General features: G+C 37.1%; 1 protein-coding gene across 4 annotated transcripts in view; it reads left to right on the top strand.

Annotated features, from left to right (window-relative positions):
• The window catches only part of LOC131069783 (uncharacterized), a 277,919-nt gene extending 262,385 nt beyond the window's left edge, over nt 1-15,534 (top strand). For all 4 annotated transcript variants that reach the window (XM_058005336.2, XM_058005337.2, XM_058005338.2 and 1 more), the window contains exons 8-9: nt 14,803-14,906; nt 15,008-15,534. In XM_058005336.2, coding sequence (XP_057861319.1) covers nt 14,803-14,882 — 80 coding nt within the window. In that variant the 3' untranslated portion in view covers nt 14,883-14,906; nt 15,008-15,534. The remainder of the gene's footprint in view (nt 1-14,802; nt 14,907-15,007) is intronic.
• Nucleotides 15,535-18,573: the final 3,039 nt, after the last annotated feature.

Below are 18,573 nucleotides of genomic sequence, written 5' to 3' on the forward strand. Positions count from 1 at the left end.
CAGGAGCGCCTTTTAGTTTATTGCACAAATTCTTGACCACATCAACCTCCAATTACCCTCAAGGCATAAAACATGATTCTCCATTCTATCTTGAGTCCTAGAAACAAGAAATAGTATTTCAAACGCTAAGTGTTTAGGCATACTTGAAGATTTCGCTCTGGTCCCTTGGTGAGGGACAGGAGCGCCCTAGCCCATTTTCATCGAATTTTATGGTCTTTGCAACTTCATTCCTCCTTGAAGCACTTTAAATATCACTCCAATCTTGTGCCTTGACCTGGATTCGTCCCAATTTGGGGAGGAAGGCTTGTTAATGTGTTTTTCGCCCTGGTCCCTTGGTGAGGGACAGGAGCGCCTTGGCAATTATGAGCTCACTTATGTTTTGCTGACTTTCAAATTATCTTCAATGGACCGATTATGCCTCCCTTCATTCATCTCAAACATGAAACTTGCTTTACCTTTGCCAGAAATTTGTCTTGTGAGAAAATCGCTCTGGTCCCTTGGAGAGGGACAGGAGCGCCTATTGCCATTTGGGTTGATTCTCTTCTTTGTGGCCTACTCAAGTTATATTCAACAGGCAAAACATACTTCCCTTGACCTCTTCAAATCGCGAAATCACTTAAATCTTGCAAGGATAATGCAGATTTGGAATTCAAGCTCCGGTCCTTCAGTGAGGGACAGGAGCGCCTTTTGTCCTCAAGGCCAAATCTTTTCACTTTTCATCTCAAATTTCCTTTGCTGGGGAAGATATCATCTTTTTACAATCCATGAACGAGAGCCCAAATCCAGAAAAGGTCCAAAAAGGTGTGTGTAAAGAAAATCGCTCTGGTCCCTTGGTGAGGGACAGGAGCGAATTCATCTTGCTAGACAAAAAGTTCAACCTTTCATTGCTTTTAACTAAGTCTGGATACTCCATTATGCTCATTTCATCCTTCATTGTGTCCTTAATGCTTCAATTTGATCAACCAAGGCCAAAAATGACCAAAATAAATCATTTCGCCCTGGTCTTTCAGTGGAGGACAGGAGCGAATTTATCTTAATCCTTCAAATTTCATCATTTTCAAATCTTCAAAATCCTTAAAATCTTCAATTCACGTCCAATCATCTCCCCTGGAGACCCTGCACAAAACAATTTAAACAAGTCAGTAACCAGTATGCACCAAATAACATTTTCGCCTTAGTCCCTGGGAGAGGGACAGGAGCGATTTCACCTTTATAAGCCAAAATATCCACAATTTAGGTCCTCAATCATTTCACAAGGCATAATTAGGTCATCTTCAAGGCCAGGGACCAGTTATCAAGCCTTCAAAAATTTGGTCAAAATTTACCTAGACAAAAATGCACAATTCCATCATCAAAAATGCTAACACTTAGACATAGCTTGAATTTGCCTCAAAATCCTGATTAAACCTAACCTGAGACATAACTGACTTCCTGACAGGCTCATCCTATTTCAAAATTGCAATCTTCAGGAGGATGCTTAAGAATCTTCAAAATTTGACTGGATTCGGCTTGAAAATATCCAAAAGAAACCCCTAAGGCTTAACCCTAGTCCAAACAACTCACTCACTTACTCAAAACCCTAAAAGCAGAGAGAAGAACACGCAAAACAAAAGCAAAAAGAGGGGGTCCCCATTTTAATGGGGGCGATGTGTGAAATGGTCACAACAGTTTGTAGTCTAAAATGGTGTTTGGGATTTTATATTTTCAAAATCGTACCCTAGCTGGCCGTACCATGTGGCTGAGTGCTTTGGGATGTGTGCATAAATCATTGGGGTCAGTTTGCCATGTTTTGCTGTCCTAGGATTGATTGCCTACCTCCTAGTGATCATATGCTTTCAGTTTCATGTCATTTGGTTAAGAATTGGGTGAGTTGTGAGTGTTTTAGGGGGATTTGGCGTTGCTGGTCTGTGTGTTTTCAGCATGTTGGGAGTATATCAGATTTAGAGATTTTCCCTTTTGGAGTGTCTTCTTGTGTGGAGTTGGTTTTAGGGTGTGTGGGTTCTTTGGTGTGGAGACAAAGATCTTGGTAATTATTTGCAGCTGTTGGTTCTTCATTCTTATCTTCTATGATTCATATTGTAATGTTGGTAGTAGTGCTAACAACAATTTCTATTGATCTTTCTTAGACCCACTGCAAAGTGGAAGAGGCTGACCTCGCCGCCTATCTTTGGAATAGTGATTTCTCTTAATTTGTAATCCATATTGTGCATTGTAAAGCTACTTAGTAGTACTAACAGTTGTCTAATTGGATTATTGCTCTTAGTCCCACTGCATAAGTGGGAGAGGCTGGCTTTGCCGCCTTCTTTGAATATTGTAATATTGTCCTCCCACTGCATAAGCGATAGAGTTGATTTGTAATTTCATTTCTAGTTCTCCCGCTGGATAAGCAGTTGAGTAATTGCTATTTTAGTTTCTTGGTTTGTTATTGGCTGGTTTACCGCCACGTTGTTATTTGCATATCTATCACCCGCTGGATAAGCGGAGGGGGCTGACTTATTGCCCAAGCATTGTAATATTTCTAGTTGTTTGAAGCTAATGCTCACCTCAACACTGTATGCTCTCACCTTCCCATATTGGGCTCTTGGTGACCAGAAAGTGGAAGGGTTACAATTTCAGTATTATTGTATTCCCATTTCTAATCCTTAATGTGTTCTTGTTGTGTTGTAATTGGAAATTAATTGAAAAAAATTGTGGGGACATTACAGTGGTATCAGAGCCGGTTTTCTTGCCAGCCTGTGTGTTCAGTTGATCAGAGCACAAGTTCTCCCTACCATCCTGTTGGGTCGTGGTTTTTTTTTGGTTGCATATCAGAGTTTGGAAGAATGTCTACCATAGGTAAGTTTATGTGTGAGTTAATGCAAGGATTGATTAATTTGATGAAGGATCCAGATATTAGAAGGGGGGTGGTAAAGGTTCTTGCAAAATCCAAACATTAGGAAGAGTCTGAAAATAATATCCTTAATACAAAGACAAATGATGGAGTTGGCACTTTGAGACAGTGCTTCATGAAGACTCTTTGGTGATGCATGCACCTACCATTGATGAGGTTGTCATTCAAGAGAAGAAAAATCAATATTTGAGGTTGTGCGTGATGAACCCCTTAATGTTTCTTATGGAGCTAGTTATGGTGTTGAATGCACTCATGTGTTTCCAAAGGAAGAGCAAATGAAGATTGAAGAAGATACTGCCATTGAGATTATAGAACCAACTATCATAGATTAGCCACAAGGAGATATGAATTATTTTGGTTCCCCACTAAATGAGTCTAGCATTGTTTCATTACCTTCACCTTATCTTCGCAAGGAATCAAGCCACAGTTTGGGATCTGTTGACTATGATGATGTTCACCAATTAGCTAAAAATGATGATGAGACAAGCTTTGAAGAAGAGGTACATGAGACTTGGGGCAGCCATGGAATCACTGCTGAAAGGTATGCTGATTTTGGTATTCATCATAGTAGCAGTTCACTTTCTTTGGAAAATCAGTTTGTGGTTTCCAATGATAACTCATTGTTTGAGATGGCTATACTGAAAACATATGGCAATCCACTATTTGAGTGGGAAGATGGAATATCACTTGGTTCTAGCATTGCACTTGGTGAAAATAACAATGTGTGGAAACCAAGAGAAGATTCAAGATCTAAGTTGGATGATACTTGGAGCTATGGTGAGCACTTTTTAACTGAGCAAAGTAATCAGCCTTTTATTATTTGGGATCCAGGTGTGAAGGTAGGTAAGGATGACGAGGAGACCATGTGGGATCAATTTCCCTTTGATCCGGATGATGAAATGGAACTTGATGAGGATTCTATATCAGCAAACAATGGTAACGTTACACTTGATCTTGGGGCTGCCTTCTTGTTTGATCAAAGTGACAATGAGGTGGAAGCAGATTTAAAAGTCTGTAAGGCTCCTGATATTGAAGGGTTTGATGGTGTTCTTGAACATAAATCAGATTTATTAGTGCACAAAGCTCATCATCATCTTGGTGTTGAGCAATATCATCACGTTAATGATGTGGGGTGTGAGACTAGGGACAACAAAGGAGTCGTTGAAGACAAGAATGAAAATTTTGATTGTAATCAAAGGCTCGAAGAAGTAGTGGAGTCTAATCCTATTTATGATATTGAGCATTTTCAGCTAGTTGGTGGAGTTAGACAAGTGTCTTGGAGCAGCGATTGCAAGAAACAAAGTTCTGATTTTTTCTTGCAGCCTATCAGTAGTACACCATCTCTGTATTCTTATGAGTGGGATGGCTTCTAGGTTCTCGATAACCCTTTCTTTGAAGTGGGTATTGAGAAAAGTTATGATAACCCTCTCTTCGTGATGGATGATAATATATGTGGTGAAGTGATCGAACATGAGACTGAGTATGGTTTCCAGTGTATCGATGATGTGATGTCAAACCATGAGGATGTGCCACGTTTTGTGATTAGTAATCTTTTGAGGTTGCTTGATACTAAATGCATAAGTGGGGTTAAGGATGAAGACTCCACTTGGGAAGTGTTGAATCAAAATGATTTCAACATCTTTGGCATCAAGGTGTTCTCTAAACACAGTTTAGTAGCCATCCAAGGTTTCATTGCAACAGCAAGGAGTGAAGATTTTAGACTTGTTACTCATGAAGTAGGGGAGAAAGAAGGACCAGAATATGGTGATTGCATGCTTGATAACCTATTTCTTGGGTTGAATAATAATAAGGCTCGTACTAGTATATTTTGGGAGTTGGATTTGAGGACAACATTTTTTCCATACTCCAATGTTGTTGAAGTTTTCATGGTCAGGCTTCAAGGCTTTACTAGAGGAGACATCAATTTCTTAAGTATGCACTTGGTCCTTACTAGCACTTGGGGATGTGTTGAGTTTCCTTTTGAGTGTGTTGAAAATCACTTTTGGTAGGGTATCCAGGCTCGAGATCTTCAACATGGTTTGATGGAGCTTATTACATGTGCAAAGAAGGATCTTTGTAGGGATAAGGAACAAATTTTCAGTCTTGATGGTGTTGTTCCCTTCTTTACCAGCCATTTGATGGTTCCTTTTGCTCATCAACTAGTGGATCGGGAAGATATATTGAGCAAAGGATGGTTCTATGTGGAGTTGGAGTCACTAGAGAGGATATTTCCAGCCTTGGACATGAGCAAATGTGTTGTTTTGGATGACGATTTCCTATGTTGCAGAAGCTGTTCATCTTCTTGTATGCTGATTTTCCTAAAATCAGATCTCAAGTCAATCATTTCAGATTTGGTGGGCTGTTGGTGTACTCTTTTTCAGACTTCACAGTCTCCTGGTAGGACAGGTTTATGTTCTCAAGTGAGAGGTATGGCGAGTTGGGGCAATCAGTATTCGTGTATGGGAAGTGTTCAAGCTCTAACTAGTGGTGATCCTTATGCCCTCTCTTCTTCTTATGATTGGGACTATGAACCCTTGCTTTCTTTTGTTCATCATTCTGAGGTGCTTGGAGTGGAAACTATAAGAGTTTTCAGAAGTCTCCATGGTTGTATCAAAATAATTCAATTGAGACTTAGTAGATTCATGTGGAGTTATGAGAATGAGTTTGTTGAGCTCCTGCAAAGGATTGTTTTCCTCTTTGCAGGGAGATTTGGAGAAGTCACATTTACAGTCATGGCTCTGCTTGACATCTTGGGGAGATATGTTGTGGAGTTTGATTGTGAGTTGAGTAGACTTTATTTCCTATTGCCCAAGCTTGTGATAGATAGTGGCATTGTTGATATTGATTACTCGAAGCTTTATGGGCATGAGATGTTGCATGATATTGATTTCAATCCTTCAAGTTTTTTCAGTTTGACTATCATGGATGGTAACATTATAGAGTCACAAGGGAGGTTAGTGCAGTTTTGGTATGATGTTTTCACTAATGTGATCAAAGTGGCGTAGCATCGGCATGGTGGGGTCTCCCTGAGACAGGCATGGGACCCTGGGATCGTACTTGCTTTGGTGTGGATCAGTTTAAAATTTTCTGGAGTTGTGGTGGCATTGCTTGAGGACAATCAATTTTGGGAAGGGCGGACTGTAATGTCCCCTTTTCTGCTCTAGTTTGTTTTGGGGACTGTTGGCCAATTCTGAAACCCGTTGGTCAGTTAGAGGCAAAATTAGGGTTTCCTATTTTCTAAGAGGATGTTTTGGCATTTTTTGGTGACTTGCATGTTGGAATTTTACAGTTTTGATTCTGGATCCCTTCTGGGTTTTTAGAGAGCTTCACGATGGTGTGACATGCAACTGAATCTGAGGACTTTTCCAAACTATTTTTAGTAAGTGGGGGCAAGGACAACTTACTTTTCTGGGTTTCCAGAGAGCCTCGCGATTGTGACATGCAAACGAATCTGAAGACTTTTCCTGATTTACTATTTTTAGTAAGTTTTGACGGCTGCTTAATATGTGGTTAAATTGCATTTGGACATACTTACTATTTTTAGCAGTATGCTATTTTTAGTAAGTGGCAGTTGCTTCCCGATTTGTGCCCTAACAAAGTTTGGAGACACTTACTATTTTTAGGGTTTTGGGTTGAGCGAGTGCAACACAGGCTAAATATGGCAGTCCAGCTTGGCATTATGATCCAGAGATTCAGTTTTTTTTTTGGCAGGCAAATTGAATTCAGCTTCTTTAGCTTGATTATATGATCAAATGGACCTAGTCATTTATTAATTAAATGACTTAAGTTATTTCTACTTCTTGGGGGTTCCATCTTAAAAATATTTTTATTAAAGATTTTAATCTTTAAAAATGTGCAAACAAGTGTTTATGTTGGGCGATTCCTTATTGAGAAAAATGTTTTATTAAGTGAAATATTAGCTAATAAGGCATAATGGACACCTAAGGGAGATAAGTTAATTTTGCAATATATTTCACTTATTCATTTTGGATGCCTAAGGAGGAATAAGTTGATTTTATAATATAATGCACTTAATCACCTTTGGACGCCACATTATGCTTTCTTGATATTTTTATAAAGTATAGTTGCGTCTTAGTAAAGGTCGATTTGGGGAAAAGGAGAAATGAAATGTAAATTTCAAAATAATATGAAGTGGATGTGCATTTGTGTTTGGCCTCCATTTGGAGGGAATGTGAATTTGAATTTGGAGACACAAAAAACTATAAATAAGAGTGTTGGGCTCTTGTTTTGGTATCCATTATTGCTTTGATAATGAAGTGCTGCCAAAATGTTGTCAGACTCTTACTTCGAGGAATGCATATCTCCTAGTGCCTGAGTTTCGTGCTTGAGAGATACCGCCTAGCTGAATGTATGACTGTTTCTCATTCAGAGGAGTAGATTGGACTCAATGTGGTGAAGATTTGTGTGGATTTCTGATTGTTCCTGTTGCTGGCCGCGGAGTGTGCTGAAGTAGATTCTTGGTTGTAGGTCTCAGTGTGTCATTCTTCTTGTTCTGGGTATTTCTTCTATCTCTTTTTGTGGTTTGGGCACTTCATTTTGTGAGTTTGCAGAGTCTAAAATGGTGTTTGGGATTTTATATTTGCAAAATCCTACCCTAGCTGGTTGTACCATGTGGCTGAGTGCTCTGGGAGTCATGCATAAATTATTAGGGTCGGTTTTGTTGTCCTAGGATTGATCGCCCACCTCTTAGTGATCATATGCTTTCACTTTCATGTCATTTGGTTAAGAATTGGGTGAATTGTGAGTGTTTTAGTGAGATTTGGTGTTGCTGGTCTGTGTGTTTTCAGCGTGTTGGGAGAATATCAGATTTAGAGATTTTCCGTATTGGAGTGTCTTCTTGTGTGGAGTTGGTTCTAGGGTGTGTGGGTTCTTTGGTGTGGAGAGAAGATCTTGGTAATTGTTTGCAGCTGTTGGTTCTTCATTCTTATCTTCTATGATTCATATTGTAATGCTGGTAGTAGTACTAACAACAATTTCTATTGATCTTTCTTAGACCCATTGCAAAGTGGAAGAGGATGGTCTTGCTGCCTATCTTTGTTATAGTGATTTCTCTTAATTTGTAATCCATATTGTGCATTGTAAAGCTGGTTAGTAGTACTAACAGCTATCTAATTGGATTATTGCTCTTAGTCCCATTGCATAAGTGGAAGAGGCCGGCTTTGCCACCTACTTTGAATATTGTAATACTGTCCTCCCGCTGCATAAGCAGTAGAGTTGATTTGTAATTTCATTTCTAGTCCTCTCGCTGGATGAGCGGTTGAGTGAGTGCTATTTTAGTTTCTTGGTTTGTTATTGACTGGTTTACTACCTAGTTGTTATCTGCATTTCTATCACCTACTGGATAAGTGGAAGGGGTTGGCTTGCTGCCCAAGCATTGTAATATTTTCAGTTGTTTGAAGCTAACGATCCCCTCAAAACCGTATGCTCTCACCTTCCTATATTGGGCTCTTGGTGACTAGAAAGTGGAAGGGTTACAATTTCAGTATTATTGTATTTCCATTTCTAATCCTTAACAGGTTCTTGTTGTGTTGTAACTGGAAATTAATTGAAAAACATTGTGGCAACATTACAATCTCAGCAACAGGCTCATGTTGCAAAGCATTTTGAGGAGAATGAGGCAGCCTTCTATGCATTCATGCCCAAATGACCCGTAGATTATGTCACATCTTCTGTAGGGTAGTTAGTAGAATGACCTTAAGGGAAAGTATTAAATTAATATTGGAATATTGATATAATGGTCATATTAGTTGGTCTTTAGAAACTTCGTTTTATGTCTTTCATCTTTAGTTAGTTTTAGAAAGTTTCCTTTTTACTCTTTCATGTTTTTATTCTCAATCGTTTCCATTATGGAAAGATCGTCTTGTAATTTTATATATAAGGAGTATTCGTCTCCTTAATTAATTAGAACATCGAAAAATCATTTCAACCACAACAAAATTGCTCTCAACAGTATTACATCTGTTTTCCCTACAAATCTTTCCATTGATATCCACATGGTGCTGGTTGAGCACCACACAACCAGATGAACAATGAAGTCAACCATACTTTCTATAATCTTTTTGGTGATAAAATGCTTCAAAGGCAATAGGATGTAAGAATAAAGAATTTCAATATCAAAAATTAACAAAAAGTGTTTTTTCGGAGAACTATGTCGCTTAAATCTTTGATTGAGAAATATAGTCTTTTTAATGTCTTTTTGCTCTTAACTGAATAGGAAGGAGAATATGGTGAAGCCATTTATAAGAAGGCTGAAATAAAAATCCTTAGTATGGTAATCCAAATGAGAAGCAAAGTATAGTCCTCCCTACCATCTTAGAATTGTGAATTTTAGGTATTTGATGGAAGACAGGCTCTGGCTTCAGCTGGCTTCACCCTCATCATGAAAGCTTTCTCCTCTTCATTGATCAACTGCCTCTTTAGGACTTCTCTAGTTAAACAGGCACCAGAAAAATCCTTGTCATTTTTACAAGAAATGAAGATAGGCATGATGGCATCAGATCAGCATTCATATTTCAAGCAAAACTGCTTCAATCCAGCTTCAGCATCAGTGTAACACATTTTACTCTGACACCCTTCCTCTAAGTTTTGTCAACAATTTCAAGTTCAATAACCAAAGAATTTTTTTCTATATTTTGTAATTGTTATCCATACATCCATCCACGTATACATGCATGTTAAAAACACAAAATACAATAATGAATTCACATACATTTTTTGATACATATTAAATGCTAAATCTAAACCACTCTTGTGCATCAAGGGAAAGGTGAAATTCATCACATCCAAGTAGAATGAAGTTTGAGTCAAATCAATAAAACTTTGAAGATATACATACAAATCATGAATGTCAACATTTGAGTACATGGTATTATGATATTTGGGGGATATAAAAAATAATTGATAGCTATAATAAAATTCCATAGTGCATAAAACTGGCCATGCAAGGGACATCTTGGGCACAAAATTTGTCAAAGCTAGTCATAGCAACAATTCCAAATTTCCAATCAACTCTAAAGGATCACAATGTTCATATTTGTGCTCCCCTTTTGCCTCTCGTTCTCCACTATCTAAGATTAGTAGGATCCCCTCTCTCTCTCTCTCTCTCTCTCTCTCTCTCTCTCCATGGGAATGGGAGGGCGCAGGTGTCTTGACTCATGACTGAGAATGTGTGCAGTAACTGCGTGACTACCAAATATCTCCCTGGGGATTTGAACCTTTATTTGAAGTGCACTCAACTCCTATTGTGTTGAAACAAGATCCTGGCCAACATGGTATGCAAGAACAAAAACTTTAGTGTGATGACCAACAACAAAAGGTATAACCTAGCGTTGATACCTAATGATTTTTTGATCAAGCTGAATAGGAAGGAGAGTATGGTGAAGCCATTTAGAAGAAGACTCAAACACAAATCCACAGTATGTCATCCAAATGGGAAACAAAGTGTGGTCCTTCCTACCATCTTAGATTTGTTGATTTTGGGCAGCTGATTGAAGACAGTCTATGGCTTGAGCTGGCTTCACCTTCATCATAAAATCTTTGTTGTCTTCGTCAATCAACTGCTCCTTTAGTATTTTTCCAATTAAAGAAGTGCTTGAAAATGCCTGATCTCCTCGTCATTTTAACAAGAAATGAAGATAAGCATAAAAACTATGCTTGTTTATATTCTTCCTCCTTGGCGCCACTTCATACTTAGCCAATTTTATCTTCATCTTGTCCATGTAGGCGGATGTGTTGGCAAGGAATCTTCCCTAGATTCTCTCTCCTTGGGGGAACTTGGCATGAGTTGAAATATTTTCTAAGTGTTGGGCGAATTTCTCCTTGAGTTTCATACTTAGCCAAACTTTACCTATCCACCTAGGGCGGACTTGGCCATTGGTTAGGACATTCTTCTTCATGTCTTGGCGGACTTCATGTATTGTTGAGCCATGTCTAACCTTTTCTAGGCGGACTTCATGTGCTATCAAGACATCCCTTCCTTGAGATGGCGGACTTCATGTATTGGCAAGCCATTTTGGCTAGGTGTTGGTGGATTTCATGTATTACCATGCCAATATCAACCTTGGGCAGAGTTTGCTTGGTGACAAGTCATTTTCTTGGTGCCTTGGGTGGAGTTTGCTTGTTGGCAAGTCATTTTTGCTATGTGTAGGGTTGCTTGTTGTCACGTCATTTTTGCTATGTGTAGGGTGAAGTTTGCTTGTTGTTGAGACATTTTTCTCTAGACCTTGGGCGGAATTTAGCATGGCATAAGACACTTTCTTCTAGACATGGCAGACTTAAGCATAGCACAAGTCATTGCCTTCTCCTTGATGGGTAGACTTCAGTATTGCAAAAGACATTGCGTTTTCCATTTAGAAACTCTCTTTGACGGAGTTTGTGCATTGGCAAGCCATTCTCAACTTTTCCTTGGGCAGAATTTTCTATGATACAAGACATTGCCTTCTCCATTTAGAAACTTTCTTTAGCGGAGTTTGTACATTGGCAAGCCATTCTCAACTTTTCCTTGGGCGGAATTCGCTATTGCACAAAACATTGCCTTCTTGATTTAGAAACTTTCTCTCTACCATAAACACTTAGTGGATTTTCTTGCTCATTGTCATGTTCATCTGGAACTTTTTGGATCAACGCCCTGTGTGGAGATTTTTCCCTTGCTTTTCATACTTGGAAATACAAACTTTTCATTTCAAAGATAGGAACCTTACTGCCATGACCTGAGTGACCCAATCCTAGGTCAACTTTCAAAAAAGCAAAAACCAAAAAATTAAAAAAACAGGCAAAAAAGATGCTTCCCAGATTGGTCCCAAAGTGCCAAAAATGAAAAAAGCAAAAAGCAAAAAAACAGAATTCCACAAAAATAGGAAGTCAGATTTGGCCCTAACCGCTGAATTTTTCGTCCTTTGGTTTGCCTTAGCACTTTTGAGATGTCAAAATGCTCATTTGATCATGATTGGTCCAATTGACCTAAGGACTATAGAAAAACCGTAACTCTATATTTGCGAAGATTGGCAGCTTAAAACCCTAAAAAGAAAAAAATAAATTGGGAGTCCCCATTTGCAATGGGGCGATGTGTGAAAAAGGTCACAACAGTACTGTGTTGGTAAATAATTTTATTTGTGAAAATAAAAATAGTTCTACTTAATTCAATGACCTTACAATTTAGGATTATTGATCCTTTTAAACTATGTTATCAAGATTGCTAGGAACCCCCTTGTACTTGTATGGGTCTGATCTAGGTTCAAGTATGGCGCTGGGTAAGGATCCACAGAGGACGTGAGGTGCCCAAGACATACCCTAGATGAAACCTAGGAGAAGCTAGGGGGAGCTGCAGCTACTAACCTAAAAGAATTTTTAAAACATTTTTATAAACAAAAGAGTGCCCATTTACCTAATTTTGCTCTTTAGTGATTAAATTGTGAAAATGGCGTGCATTATGAAGGTTTTTGTGGTTTCAAAGGCCTTAATTTTGGCTTGATGGTGGAGGCTCTACCCCTTGACACTGCTAGGGGCATTGCCCCTCAACGCCCACAAGGGGTGTTTCCCCTCAACCCCGTTAAGGGTGTTTCCCCCAAGCACCCATGAAGGGTGCTGCCCCTCAACCCCACTAGGATCTCCAATCATACACCCCATTGCTTTATATTATATAATTTTAAATTTTCTAATACATATTTTATGTATATACATGTATATGTATAAACAAATGTATGTGTGTATATATCTGAACCTAAGGAAAAGAAAATTGAGGTGCCACCATAACTGATACCCATACCCTTACCCACACCTGTTCCAAGATCGGGGTTTTAGCCATTAAATATATATCTAATTGTTAAACACTAGCCACTATTATATAGATCCAACTTTGGAAAGAAATCCTATATATGGTACATTTTCCAAAGATGTGACATGTCTTCAAGTTCAGATACTTGAAGAATCATTATCCTTAAATTTATCTTGACTGCAAGTCCAGCCATGCCTATACTCCCTAGAATGTGATATGTTGTAAAATTATTTACTTTGCTTCCCTCGCTTTGAATGCTCGATTTGGATGTGTATGCATGGTCAGATAGTAGGAATTCTACTTAACTCAGATTTGGGTTGTTTTTTGGTTACATTAATCAAGAATTGTGGTAATGAAAATATAACGTTTTATACTTGAATAACAACCTACAAAAAGTACACGAATTAGTAAGAGAGCACAGAAATTCACGCTTATTATAGTTGATTGATGTGGGAATTATTTCATGGGATTTTCTGCTGAGATAAGGTAAATAAATTGTCTCCTTGCTTTTCTACTGAATTTGGACTCTTCAATGACACGATGATCTGATAAAAACCTGATATTCTTTATTGGATTCATGAGTTTGCATCTAGAATTGGGTTCAGGTTCAGGTTTGCCTTGGGTTCAAATCCGAGTGCCCAGGCAAAACTCAGGCATTTCTGGCAGTGTCCTCAAATTTGGTTCTTAACATTTGTTTATTAACATTATTTGGAAAATGCATTATTCATAATGCCAGACTTTATTTGTAGCCCTTTATTCAGAAAACAATATTATATCCTGGATGTCATAATCTTGTGATCTTGTGATCGTGTAAGTGGGTTGACTTTGCTGTAGAAAGTGTCATATTTTGGATTGCATTTTCTAATAAACTGAGGGGCATGCTAATTATATATTGATGTTTGAAAGCTTGAGGATGGTTCCATTTTGAACACCCTGTGGGGTCTACTTGAGAGCTGAACTTGGTAATTAGTGACTGATTACTTTATACAGTTGAACACAAGCTAAGTAGATGTGATCTGCAGTCCTATGTAATTTTTCGTCTCTATTGATTTGAAGATATATATATGTATACCCTGCGGGGTCTACTTGAGAGCTTGGTAATTATTTTATACTAGTGAACACATGCTAAGTAGATGTGATCTGCAGCCCTATGTAATTTGTTATATATATATATATCATATTGTTCACTTTTATGCAATTTTCTAGAGTACTCTTTTGTAACTTCAGAAATGAAATCTTCGTTCTTTGCTTGAAGCTTCTATTTAATATCAAAATGCTCTGAAACGGTCCATTTCACTGTATTGAAGAATTTAATTATCTGATGAATAGCTTTCTAACTTGCATTTTCCTTTATTCTCTATATGCTGACATTCCCAAAATCATTCATATATTCCATATGCCAGTTAAAAATGATATTGCCCATTTATTCAAAATTATATTTTAGAGTTTTCATGTTTGAACATATATATGTTTGTGTGTATTTATTACATATACATACATATATATACACGTGCATACCTGTATCCATACCCAAGGGGAAAAATTGGTTGTACTCACGTACCCGAACTTGTATCCCCTACCCAAATTGGTAACTTAGAAATTTTTTATATCTTCTGTGATAATTCTGTTATATATTTTTGGACACATTTTGACACCTTTTTTTTTGACATTTTGAGACTTGCTGCCTCTTAGTGGCTATGTTTTGTATCCTGTTGCTGCCCTGGTTTACTTCTGGTATTCTTGGTTTTTTTGTTAGATGTTGAAGCTGTTGTTGTTGATAAGCTAGTTACAGCTTTGGTGGGAATGTTTGTCTGATCTGTTTGTAACTATAGTTTTATGTAGAGTACTAGTTAACTCTGAACTAGTATCTCGGAAGCACATGTCTGTTATGACACTTATGACCTTTTGTGTTTTGATTGAGGGAGCAGACTATAACTCCCATTTATCTATCACAAAAAGAAAGATTGCAACGGATTACAGAGGAATTAGATAGAAAATGTGCAGTTCCAGGCAATACACATACAAAGTTCAACTTCTTAGATTTGGACTTCATATGTTTTTCTAATATAAATATCTAATACTGCATCACCTTGAACAATTTTTTTTTTTTTTTTTGCAGATAAAGCAGCATTATTCTCTGGAAACCTGATGTTTTCTTCACTTAGCAAGTCCAGTACTCAACGAGCTTCTTCTCAATAATGATTTTTAAGGATATGATAATTTGTAAGTTGACTTAGAGAATTACAAAATGGATCTTGTAGATTAAGGTGATTTATATATCATTATGAACTAATATTTGCATGTTTTATCTCTTTTTGTTACAGCTGTTGTTTACACACTTGAAGGGGATGGCTCGTGTATTTTGGAAGAATTCATAAACTCTAAAGAACGATAACTGCTTGCGTATTCCATGTTCAGGAACAGTTGTTACTGATGTTCAGAGCTTCATTTTCTTATATAAAAATGTCAGCAGATGATTGGAAGCAATGAGTACGTCTGCAAGTTGCTCAAGAACATTTTTAATAAATTAATTGATCATTCTCATTTAATTGATCAGGCAGAGAACTGTTGTGAGTGTTTCAACAATAAGCGACATTTAATTTTTTATGGAGCTCTAGATTTTTAATGTAGCTCTATTTCAGCCCTCAGCTTTTCTATATGAAATCCATAAAATTAAGCTGTAATAAGATTTTTTGATGGAGCTCTATTTCTGTCCTCGGCTTTTCTGAATGAATTCCACACAATTATGCTGTAATGTCAACATGAGGAATTTTTGTTGAATGTACACATACTATCCTAATTTTGAACTGAATATATAGATCAAAATCTAGATTCTGATTCACAAAGTTCAGGCTTTCTTTCATTGAATTCAAATAGGTCATGGTTAGCCCTCTGATTGGTCAATCTCTTGCAAAACCTAGAGTAAAGCTTTATGGCATAGTGTTGAGATGTCGAGTAAATACAGATTTGGCAAGCAATTTTTGTCCTGGACTTGGATTTGGCACTAAATCTCAGTGCGGACTCGGAAATAAAAAAGCATATAATACATGGAAAATTATTTTTAGTGATTTTTTAAAATCTCAAGTTGATTTGCTGATACTTCCAGGTTTAGCAGTCTGACAGCAGAGACTCATAAGTCTGCTGCTTCCAGACAGCCATGTCTGTCAGTCTCTCCCAAGATTCAGCGAGTCTCAACACTTTCATGCTGATCTAAGATAACCAATTTGCCACATCGTAATGGTTGAACCGTTGAAGGATTTAGAGAGAATATGTGCATAGAAATTGTAATGGGGTGCTCTAAATGCTTTGAAGTTTTCTCCTGCAGAGCTACCTGTATTAGAGTGTAAGCATACCAACTAAAAGTTAATTATAAACAGATGGATGTAAAGCGTGAAAATCTGCAATTACACCATACATGTGAGTTTTAAAGGATGTCTTTTTTGTTACTCTTGGAGAAGTTCCTGATAAATACCATTGAATTGCATTTTTTTGGAAAGACTAAGGAAACGTGAATGTAAGTATGTGACGCTTCAAAGTTGTATTGATTGTCAAATTTTGACATGCAAAACATCATAACTAATAGAGAGGGACCTAGTCTTTCTTGTCAATCCAAGGTAATAAAGTTGGCGAGTTCCATATGTTGCAGGTTGGTTGCTCCTTTCTCTTACCTTTCTACTCAAGGCAACTAATCATAGTCACATTGATAAGGTTTTGAATGTTATCACCCAAAAGAGTCATACTATACAAATAAAGATCCAATAAAAAAATCAAAATTCAATCCAACGCTACACAAAAATGACTACAAGAAAGGGAGAAAAATATGGATGGACCAAAAATCATTGAGATTTTGAGTGCAAAAGTATTTGTTGTAGATCAGGTGAAGGGTTAAAGAATGCCATTAATAAATTTTACTATCATTTAATTTTTAGGCATCAAATTTCAGGGGAGATCATTTGTGATACACATTCTTATTTGAAGAACACGATTAGACGGGTTTGAGTGCATTGTGACTTTGCCCAACATTTATCCGCAACTTGAAATCATTATTGTCTAGAAGTTGTTTTCCATAAATAAATGATACTCGTATTTGCACATGAAAATAATTGTGCTTATCCACCACTTGAAAGAGCAAGGGTTGAGAACTAATCTGGTATCTAGCTCGTGTTCCCTAGTTGTTTTGTTTGAGCATGTAGACGATTTCAACCTAATTTTATCAAATTCTTACACCAGTTGCACGCATCCTTTTTACATTTCCATTGTTTTTAGTTAACAGAAGTAACCTTGTCAACAAGTTCGGAATAAAATTTGAGGGCAATCCATCTCAGATAACCTTAGAAACCCCATGTCGCCATCTTGACTTTAACACCATCCTAAACATACAGAATTTTTTGGGCGGTAAATTTTATAGTGTCCAAAATTGTTTAGACATGGTAGAAGTAAAACATTTATTAAAACTAGTATAAGTAAAGAAAGAAAGAAATTTATTTTAATGTCTACGACACTTAACAAAGTCTATGGGAAATCACATCAGATCTAATCGATTTCTACAAATCTGTCCGTTTTCTGTGTAAAATGCTAACAAGTGGCCGCAACCTCTCAACAAAATCCTTGCTGAAAAAATCATACCAAGGAAGCCAACGAAATGGAAGAAGTTAAAAAACAATCATGTCCTAACCATGCCAAAATTAGGGGACAAAATGAATTAGATATTTTTGATATTAAAAGCAGCCAAAAACGAGGGGGCTGACCCATAGGAACAATTAGAAGGTCAGTGATAGAACCACTGTCCGCATATAATCAGCATAGTAGCAGCCTTTTACCTCTATCAAAAACAAAAATCATTTTACGAGAGTTTATCAGCGATGAAGTAATACTAATCAGAGTTTTAGCCATTTGCCACGCAGGGCAATAAACAGAGAAGTATAAACAAAAGCATAAACTAGTCATATATGTCCAGCGGCTACTAGATATAGTCAAAAAACCAGAAATCCTCCACATGCAGAAAATTATTTCTTTTTCCCATGGCTCTTCTTAGGGAGCAGCTTTTTAGCCCATTCCTTAATGAGGAATTTGAACAGGGCTTTGCAGTCCTCGTCCTCCTTGCCTTTCCCTTTGGTCGTGCTTTCTTGCATGAGACACAAAGTAGTAGTTGAGCATCGCAAAAAATGAATTAGATGTTGGTACTCAAACATAAGTGCAATAAGTGTGCTTTTAATCTTATAAGAATATTTTTTATGAAAACATAAGATATGATACATAACAAATTACAAATTAAAATTTAGGTGTTGTAAAGATATGGACTAGTAAAAATGTTTATGGTTAAATAGATTTTATTAAAATTAAGTTGGAATCTCTCAAAAATAGAATTTTAGATATTCATAAGCAAATATTTTGTTTGACAATATCAAATCAAATATTTCAAAAGTTAAAGATGTTCCAGTGGAAGAGAAATGTGCATCAACAAAGAAAATAAAACTAATAACAAAAGGGATAAAGCAAGCCTATGATCTTTATATGACATCATAAAGGATTCCACTAGATAAAGGATCTTAAGCCAAGTTGGATAACAACACCAATTTAATTTCATTGGCCATCGGAAAACCAAGATCTTGAATCCTTAAATTAGAAGAAATCTCAAAGGTGTGTCTAATATCAAGTTGTGCATCCGTCCAATTGAAAATCGATTTGGTGCATGGTTGAGTTGAGTGGCCAAGAATTGTGAGAACCTAAGAAAACACCTACATTAGTACTTTGTAAGTATGAGAAGGTTTCACAATTCAATGGAGTTGAAAACAATGAGTTGAATCTCGAATCACCTTGATCTTCCCTAGATCTATGTAATGTCCCTCCTATTGATATAACTATTATACATATCTTTGTTGGTATATTA

Source organism: Cryptomeria japonica, chromosome 5, assembly GCF_030272615.1.
Source record: "Cryptomeria japonica chromosome 5, Sugi_1.0, whole genome shotgun sequence".
In the NCBI taxonomy this organism is placed as follows: Eukaryota; Viridiplantae; Streptophyta; class Pinopsida; order Cupressales; family Cupressaceae; genus Cryptomeria; species Cryptomeria japonica.